Raw genomic sequence first — 10,085 nt, 5'->3', positions numbered from 1 at the left:
GAGATGAAATGCACTTGTAACAAACCCTCCATATATCACTTACCTTGTTCTCATGTTCTTGCCGTTTGTATTAAATGACACTTATCCTACGAGCGTTTTGTGGACTCCTGCTACACGACCCAAAGCTATGTTAACACATATGAATGCATATTCTTGCCGTTAATTGATAAGAGGTCATGGCCTTAATACACCGGTGTTGAGGTGCTACACGATCCAGATCACATTCGTGGATTAGGAAGACCTAAGTCCAGGAGGATCACGAAGGAAATGGACGAAGGATCGCGGAGACGCAACGCTTGTCGACGGTGTGGTAGTGACGGTCACAACACTAGAACTTGCACGTCAAGGTAAACATTAATTGTATTTGAGTATATAAACGTAGAGATTATCAAACAAATAAATAACATAACAATTTGAGTACTTCTTAATTATTTTTACAATACATAACGCTTAATTATTGTTGAATTGCAGCAGAGATGGATCCAGCAGCTCCAGGCCCTCTCGACTCTAGTGTCCTTACGATGCAGACGAATCATAGGAGCATTAGAATACTGTTTGTATATATTGAACATTTGTACATATAATATAGTAACGTAAGTGAACTTTCAAAAAAAGTATTAACATTTATAAATTGAGAGTAAAACTAACATAGAGCATCATTACAACGACTATTTTTCTAATTAACAACGGCTACTTTAGTTCATAAAAAAATTAAGGCCAAAGTCGCTGTTAGTAACAGCGACTTTGGCCTTTTAATTTTTTTTTCCTCTTTCGCTGTTAGTAACAGCGATTTTACCCGAGGCTAGACTTGGATGTACGGAAGCTTATTTTGGGAAATAAGTTTTTCCTAAGCTTATTTTGGGAATTAATTTGTTAAATAACCTTATTTTTTTCATATTTTCATCAATGTGATGTTTTAACCGACTTGAATGATGACCCGAAATAGTGAATATCCAATATGAAAAAGCCTGATATTTGGACAGGTGAAACCGACATGGTCATAAATTAACTATGGTAAATCAAAGATGAATAATATCCAAAATTAATCCAACGTAGCCGAGTTGAATTGACTAAAAACTAGGGTCAAATTAACATTTAAAATCTTTGATTGAATCGTATCAAACCATCTATTGTTTTGGAGTAAGACTGACTCATTAAATAAATGATATAATAGAGATGAATATTATTACATTTAAATAAAATCTTTAAAAAGTGATTATATTAAAAATAATAATACGGAAAATAAAACTATAAATACAAGATGTTGTTTGCAATGTCTCATTTGTATATGACAACAGACTCCTTGCTTAAACGAATCAAGAATTGAACAATAACACCGTAGAGAAGATTAGTTTGCGACGATGAACGTCACCAGAAATCTTAATATAAATTGAAGGCGACTACAAGCTTTCCTTTTGTGATATTTCCCCCACAGAGGTACTTGGTTATGAGACCGGAAATTCACAATAAGATACAATCAATCACATCAACCGATTGAACTAAATGATTATGTGTTTATGTAGAAATTAAAATCAGAAAAACAATAAAAATAGTTAATTACTCTCTGCTATGTTTCAAAAGATTGAGAGAAAGATGACATAAATTGATATATCAAGGATGTAAATGATTTCCATGCACTCACTCTTATTTATAGAGTTGAAGTGACATATGGATTCATCCAAAACCATACATCAATGGTAACTGATGATTATCAATTAATTATGACGTAAAACATTTCATTTATAACAACACAATGCTCCATGAAACAAAGTTTCGTATTATGAACTGATGTTCTGTTTCAATGTGCTCGAACGAGCATAAGCCAAAACACTTTCCTAAGTGCTCAAACGTGCACATGCCCAGACCATCAAACAGTAGCTTTGGAAATAAACTGCCTGGACAACACAAATGTGCTCGAACGAGCATTTTGGTCGAGCATGTGTGTTTTGGTGCCGTCGTTACATTCTTGCTTAGTTTATGCTTTAATATATGCCTTAAGCCTTTAGATATGTCCTACATATTCTAAATACTCAACAGATTATACTATCATCATTCAACAAGCTTTTTTTTTAAAAATTGAATTAATTGCAATTAATTCATCCATTTAAAATTTAAAGATAAGACTATTCTTTTAAAAGACCGTCTTCCATTAATACAACATAAAAAAAAATTATATTTTAATGATATGTATGAAATAAGTTATTTAATACATGTATAAGGTGCGTCTCTCGATTGTGTTACACAACAATTTGTGTACTATAGTGTTAGCAAACTTATATTTGATTTGAATTAAACACTTTCAAACCCTGAACAAGTGTAGGTCAACTTATTTGAAACTAAAATTGATGTGTTTATCTTAGCAATTTTCCCTATGAAGATGCGCAAGACTTCTTATATTTTGAGGTTTTTTTTTTTTTTTTATTTTAAATTTTTTTATAAACAATATGTGTGATATGACTCGAAATTAAACCAAATTAATAATCGTCTTTTACATAAAATGATTTCGACTAAATTATAATGACTATCAACCAAGCTCAATTTTGGTACCATTAAAAATCGACTACCAATCAAGATTCCAAAATCGAATCTTATATGACTCGATTTTGTTCTAACGCTAAATTGTTTATGTCAAATTATCTCTGATTAGCATATGATTATTTCTAATCAGGGTTTAATACTAGATTTGGACGTTTATTCTTGCTATCCTGTCAAGTTATGCAATAAGACCACTTTAAAGATACATGAAATCCTGTAAAACAAATAAGGGGTAGCAGGGCACGAAATGATTTTTTGGGTACCTACTTCGACGCCCAAGTTAGTATTTGAATGTGACAAATTATCTGATAGGTCCTTCTAAGTGCAGCATGACAACAAGGTGGATTACTATTCATGACTTTATTTTGACGTCAGATCTTTCTGAAAATTAATTATCTAATATACTTTTATTAATACACTAATTCTTAAATAAGACCATCTTTGTTGGGCTGGCCCAATACACACTTTCTGTCTTAAAGTTATCACTTATAAGGATAAAGTGATCACTTATAATTTTAAAATTATCATTTTTATAGTTTTAGAGTGATTACTTGTAATCTTAAAACCATCATTTATAATTAGTATATGAACTCGTCTCATAGTAAGACGGTATCAAATAAGAAGAGCTTAAAAAAAAAGTAATGGAATGCAAGTTATGCAACATTCATTCAAGTCTAAACAGTATCACCACACGCAATTCGCAGGTTTCCGAGTAGGTTTCTCAATTGTGTATGTTCCCCAATTTTGCGATATTCCCTTTTCAGATTCCCAATATTAGACCCAATTAACAGCTTGTCGCATTTACTTTCATGGTGGGGTTTTGTTTTTGGTGTTGGTTTGGGTTTTCATTACATTAAGCATTTGCCTTTTTCTCCATATACCTTGCTTTGATTCTGCTTCCAATTTTCCCCCAAATTTCCTCTTACATGTTTGTGGGTTTTGTCTGATCTATGCCTATCTCATAACTAATCTCTTCTTCCTGTAATAATTCAACCAAACAAGGAAAGGAAAGTGTTTTTTTTTAAAAAGGTTTGAATCTTTTTGACAATCCAAAGTGGGTTCACATCATGAAAAAAGGTGAAAACTTCCCTTAAATTCATTCCTTGGAATCTATCTTTTCCCTCTGCTATCTGGGCCCTTCTTTGATTTCTCTTTATGATTGCTTGCTTTCCTTTACCTTTGTCTGCTATTGGGTTTTATTTTGATTGAATCCCCTTTTAAGGGTTTTGATGATTAATCATTGGATTGGATTTTACATTATGGAATCTTGATGGGTTACTTTTAGTGTTATTGGAATTTGTAGATTCTTTTGTGGGGATAAGTTTAATTGTCAATTTCATTAGATTGGTGTAAATAAAAACATTGGAGGGTGTAAATAAAAACATTGGAGGGTTTCTTTTAGGGTTTTTTCTACTTGTAGATTCTTTTTTGTGGGGATTAGTTTATTGTCAATTTCATTAGATTGGTGTAAATTAAAAGATTATACTAGTTTTATTTTTGATTGATTGATATCTGGCTAGGGTTCTATAGAAATGGCTGCTGGTATAGATTTATCCAAGTATGCCAACCATCCTGTTCATAAGGCAATTGCCACAAAAGACTATGCTAATCTCAGGAAAATACTATCTACCCTGCCTCGTCTTTGTGATCCGGCAGAAATTCAATCTGAACCCGCCTCATTAGCCGAAGAACAGAAGGCAGATGCAATTTCAGCTGTGATTGATAAGCGTGATAATGTTCCGAATCGAGATACCCCACTTCACCTTGCTGTAAAACTTGGTGATGAAACTGCAACTGAGATGTTAATGGTTGCTGGGGCTGATTGGAGTTTACAGAATGAGCAAGGTTGGAGTGCATTACAGGAAGCAATTTGTGATAGAAATGAAAACATTGCGAAAATCATTGTTCGACATTATCAACCTTTAGCTTGGGCTAAATGGTGTAGAAGATTGCCGCGTTTAGTTGCAACTATGAGGAGAATGAGGGATTTCTATATGGAGATTACATTTCATTTTGAGAGTTCAGTGATTCCTTTCGTATCTAGGATCGCTCCTTCCGATACCTACAAGATTTGGAAAAGGGGTGCTAATTTAAGGGCTGATATGACCTTGGCTGGATTTGATGGGTTTCGAATCCAACGCTCAGATCAAAGTATTTTGTTTCTTGGTGAAGGATCTGAAGATGGGAAGTTAGCTCCTGGATCATTGTGTATAATAACTCATAAGGATAAGGAGATAATGAATGCACTTGATGGGGCTGGTGATCAAGCTTCTGAAGCTGAGATACAACAAGAAGTTGCTTCAATGTCTAAGACTAACATATTTAGACCTGGGATTGATGTGACTGAAGCTGTTTTATTGCCACAGCTTACATGGAGACGTCAAGAGAAAACCGAAACTGTTGGGGAATGGAAATCTAAGGTGTATGAGATGCATAATGTTGTAGTTAGTATTAAGTCTAGAAAGGTTCCTGGGGCTATGACTGATGAAGAGTTTGGTTCTTCAACTCTTGATAATGAAAGTGATAGTGAAGAACTTAATGAAATTTTGACTGATGAAGAAAGAAAACAACTTGAAAGTGCCCTTAAGTTGGATCCATATGATGGGTGTGATGATGGGATTGTGGGGCATAGACATAGCTGTTATGAATCTAGAGAGATATCTATTGAGGATGCAAATGGGTGTAAAAATGGGGATGTCAAATATGAAAAGAAAGGATGGTTTGGTGGTTGGAGGAAAAGGGAACAAAAGAAGGTTGCTATTCCTAGAAATTCGGTTTCTGTTGATGGGAAAGGGAGTGATGGAATCAAACCAGGAAGGCATTCTGTAGATGTTGTAAGAGGGGATGAGGCACAAAGAGGGAAGGATAAGAAAGCATCTTCATCGGGCAAAGACTCGAGTCAAGAGAATGAGTATAAGAAGGGATTGAGGCCTATACTTTGGCTGTCCTCTGACTTTCCGCTTCGTATAGAGGAGCTCTTACCCTTGCTTGATATCCTTGCCAATAAGGTGAAGGCTATTCGCCGTTTAAGGGACCTTCTAACAACAAAACTTCCTATGGGAACGTTTCCCGTCAAGGTTTGTCTTTCAATGTCTTTTTTTCATTGCTATTTGATTTTGTGTTGTATTTGCATATATTGACATGGGTTACTATAATTATCACTTTGTTGATACCAATGTTATGCGAAACCAAATTCGATTAGATATGAGTAATGAAAAAACGTTAATTTAGTGTTTTGGAAACTTGGGAAACGAAATTTGATCGAAAAGAAGTTAAGAAATTAAGATAGGGCCATGGTGTTGTCCAAAATCCAAATACATAGGAAATATAATCATAACATCGAAAGTCTTTTAGCACAAGTAGAACATATTATAACCATATTGTTAATCTAGTGTTTTGACCGCTCGAAATGCAGTACGGAGCTAAGTTTTGCGCTTCAACAATTGATACCTTTTTATATCTACACGATTAAGTGTCTTGATACATGGACTCTCTGTCTTGAACTGCTTAGGGGCGGATCTAAAACAAAATCATATAATATCGATAATATTTTAAAAAAATACTGATTAAAATAGCAAATGGGCAAGTATTCTTTCTAGATCTTAAAATTGTGCTTAATAAGTCTTGAACCCAGGTCAATGTTGTCTCATTGCAAAGCTTCCACCAACTTAACCGGCACATATATTAACATCTCTAGGTATATGGTTTCATATATAAGTTTAATGTTGTTAGTTGATATCATTGAACGACCCTAGAGCCGCCCTTGGCCAAATAAAGCACTATTTCTGGCATTATAGCTGCTACTTGCAACACTTAATTTTTTAAAATGATATGGTAGGTGGTTATTTCAAATTCAATTGATTTTGGTCTGAGTGGCATCCTTTACTATAAATGGCCTCGGAGAATAGTTTTATAGAAACCCTTTATGCATTTTTTTAAGTTTGAAAGCTTGGTGATAAAGCTTCTTTGTTGAACTTGGCTTTCTCGAGAAAATTACTTATTTTCGACAATCCTTAAGAAATTTACTTGTATATGATATTGAATAACCGAGAGACTTTGTTGATGAGATTAACTCCACTTACATAGGTGTCTGAGCCATAGAGGTTTTTCTGGTCTTTTGCGTTTACGATTTGTTTCAATGCTATATATGGACCAGAGTTGTTGGGCTGTTGTTGAAACTTGATCTTCTCGCTTCAACTATATTTGATGCCTCATTAAGGTTTGTTTTGCTACTACGATATATTCCGAATACATCCCATGCCCTCTCAGGTGTCTCATGTGTAGATCCTTAAGTTTTGTTTGATGGGCCAAGTAGGTTCTTAGTTATGCTTAGTGATCGAAGTCCTATAGAACTTGTCACTCTATAAAATTCAACATAGCCATTGTCCCATTAGGCACTCTAGTGAGCTTTACTATGATGCCTTCTGAATTAAGTTGTTGGTCAATGCCATTATAACTCGGAGCTGTCACCACTTCAGCCACCAGGTGTTAATTTTCATCGTTATTGTTATTATTGGAAAATTATCCGTTTTAGCTTTTGGTAAAGAAGTTCGAGCAGATTTTAAATTGTCACCCGACCTTATAACCGAACCCGATTTAAAAATAGATCTGCAATTTTGTAAAACCACTGTGGACACTAGACCCGATGTTGAATCGACCCGAAACATCTAACCCAAAATCGACCCGGTGGTCCAAATGAACACCTCTAGTCGCGCCATTTTGTACTTCCATGGCTCTGCCTTTCATCACCTTTTCATGCCTCTTGCTACATTCTGTTAGGACACTTCTAACTGACCCAACTATATCTACTAACTGCAATGTCTTAGTTGACAAAATAAAAGATGTGATTTTGAAGCACACAGTGGACACTATGAAATTTCTAGTGTCTTTCGGTTGATTGATATGGAGTTATTATTCTGGATAGTTTAGTTCTTTTCCACCCTTGAATTTCTTATCTTCCCTTGTTTCTGTAGGTGCAACCTACCAAGATAAATATTATTGCATTTCATTTGTTGTTACCCTTTATTGAATTAATTTATTGATAAGTTTGTTTTCGTTAGTCCAAATATATAATCATTGTGTGATTGATGAGGCAGTTCCGCTTGGAACTTCTGTATTAAGCTACTTTCAATGCTGATGATATGCTGAGAACATTGTTTTACTATTTGATTGTTTTTGTGTATAGATGATGTTTTAAGGTTTTGGGTCGCCGTCTTAAGTGTCAAAGCTCTACACCTACGTCCGTCTTTCCTTTGTCAAGTGTTGAACTAAGATCATGTAAAATGTACACATAACCGTTATAAAAGGCTTATGATCTGTAATAAAATAGACCCAAGTAGGTTTTTTTTGGTCTATATGGAATGAAGTTAGGTACCCGGGAGTTGTATACTCCTGTTGTATCCTTGTGTTGTGTGGCATACGATGTGCATTGGTCTAACAAAACTACAACAATGGTCGCAGTAATGGGGTGAGGCAGTTATCGGGCCTTAAATTGTTGGTGCAAGCCATGAAATATCGTGTGAAACAACCTAAAATACGGTATTGTTACACCTTTACCATGCGGATAATACCAGTTTGACAAATTCGAAAACCTTTATGATGCGGCCGATACGATACGACGCGACCTTATTTTTGCACTATACCGGGATTAAGGTAAAAAAAGAAGTTAAATTAGGGGATGAAAGTGCCTATCAAAAGACGTTGTAAAATCCATGTTCTTAGCTAAATTTAAGGCTCGTTTCTCACGTAAGGGACTTACATTTTATATTGTAAATCTGTAACGAATTTTTCTGATATCGGCATCTTGTTTGTTCTTTTACCCGTTATTGTTGGGATTCGGGATTAAGGCCACAACCATTTTTTTCTCGTTGATTTTGAATTCGTGCATCTGTTCTTATTGTTGGTTGGTTAACTCGATATTCAGGTTGCTATCCCAGTGGTTCCGACAATAAGAGTAATGGTTACGTTCACTAAGTTTGAGGAATTACAACCCCTTGAGGAGTTCTCGACACCTCCTTCCAGTCCAACGGCATCCTCAAGCGACGGTCCCATAGTAAGCAACACTTCAGGCTCCTCCTGGTTCCGGTGGATAAAAACTCCTTACCAACGCACAAGCTCATCAAGCGATAGCTGTTCCGGAACCAAGACAGAGAATAACAGTGACGACCCATTCGTAATTCCGTCCGATTATGCTTGGATTACTGCTGAAGTGAAAAGGCGAAGGATGGAAGAAAAGAACAAAGCTAAGAAAGGCAAACACAAAGATCAATCGAGTCGGGCACCTTAATAGCTTATATTATACCTAGCGTCTGAAACAACTGACAGATCGGGAAATGAGGCTTGCACAAAGAGCAAAACTGCACATTCGGTTACGATGTAGATAGATAATGCTAATGTTGGAAACGACTTCTGCTCGGGCAAACGGGATACCGAAAATGTGGGTGTTTAACTAATTTAGTTACAGTACTGTATGCAAAATTGACATTTAGTTCATCTATTAACACTTTCTGATTGTATTCTTTTCAATTAGTATATTTTCAATCTAAGATTTCCCTGCCTTTGTATGGGAGGAGATGCAATATATTGTTTTGAAATGGTAACTCACTTTTTTGACAATGCATTATTCGTTATGGTATGAGTTGCTATTTTTCTTTCCTTTCTTATCTTGATTATATTTTCCTACGAGTGAGATACATTGGGTGATGATGATGACTCTTTCTTGACGATATGAAATGGTATAGTCCATAACATTAGCCCTACGGATGAAGGGTGATTGAGAAATGAATTGATGAGAGATGATATTAGGCTTTATGCAAAATTTAGAATACCTAGTATGTCCAAATTGGTGTGTGTTTTTTCTAGATTATTGATTCGCACATTAGTTGCCAAATGATAGCCGTGTTTTTTTTAGCACACGTTTCCTCTGGTCGAGCAATGTCTCGGGTTGATGCAACGACTATTGACTTATTTACCAGGTGGGACCAATGCTAGTGAAAACCTTATAACAAAGTTACAATAGGTTTGAACAGAGAGAGTCTGACTAATAAAGATTAGATTTACAATTTGTTCAAACATCAGATAATAACATGAGTAACCAACATATAGTCACATTCGTAGACCGCATTGTTCGCTAATTGTCCAAGGTATTGATCATAACACCTTCAAGTCACAAAATTCAACATATAACATGTTGGATGTGGATGCAAAATGTAGATGGCCAAGAGTCTATGAACATCCAATAGCTCATCACCTTGGAATGATGTTGAATCGAGCTCTTTTAATGCGTTCAGCTTCCGGTTTCGATTTCGGGAGATCAATTCAAACATAGCTATTTGAAAAACATTGGAGGTATTGACTGAAATTGCTCGAGCACTTTGTGCGCGATCCTCATATCGCCTTTGCAAGAGCCGTCGAATGGTTCGTAATGTCATGCTAGCCTCTTCACTTAATAACGAGTCCCAATAATATGTAATAGACTAGTGCAATTGGTAACGATATTAGCATTCCAAAGCTAACCCTGTTTGAACATTCATAGCACGTTAGTATCGATC

At 35.5% G+C, this 10,085-nt stretch overlaps 1 protein-coding gene across 1 annotated transcript; it reads left to right on the top strand.

Moving 5' to 3' along the window:
- Window positions 1-3,185: 3,185 nt before the first annotated feature.
- On the top strand, window positions 3,186-9,194 carry LOC130827896 (uncharacterized). The gene is made up of 2 exons (XM_057693786.1): window positions 3,186-5,612; window positions 8,459-9,194. The coding sequence occupies exons 1-2, from the start codon at window positions 4,068-4,070 to the stop codon at window positions 8,819-8,821; spliced, it is 1,908 nt and encodes a 635-aa protein (XP_057549769.1). The 5' UTR covers window positions 3,186-4,067; the 3' UTR covers window positions 8,822-9,194.
- Window positions 9,195-10,085: the final 891 nt, after the last annotated feature.

The sequence above is a fragment of the Amaranthus tricolor genome, chromosome 11 (assembly GCF_026212465.1).
Source record: "Amaranthus tricolor cultivar Red isolate AtriRed21 chromosome 11, ASM2621246v1, whole genome shotgun sequence".
In the NCBI taxonomy this organism is placed as follows: domain Eukaryota; kingdom Viridiplantae; phylum Streptophyta; class Magnoliopsida; order Caryophyllales; family Amaranthaceae; genus Amaranthus; species Amaranthus tricolor.
The sequence above is the reverse complement of the archived record's forward strand: the minus strand, read 5'-3'. Positions and strand labels throughout refer to the sequence as shown.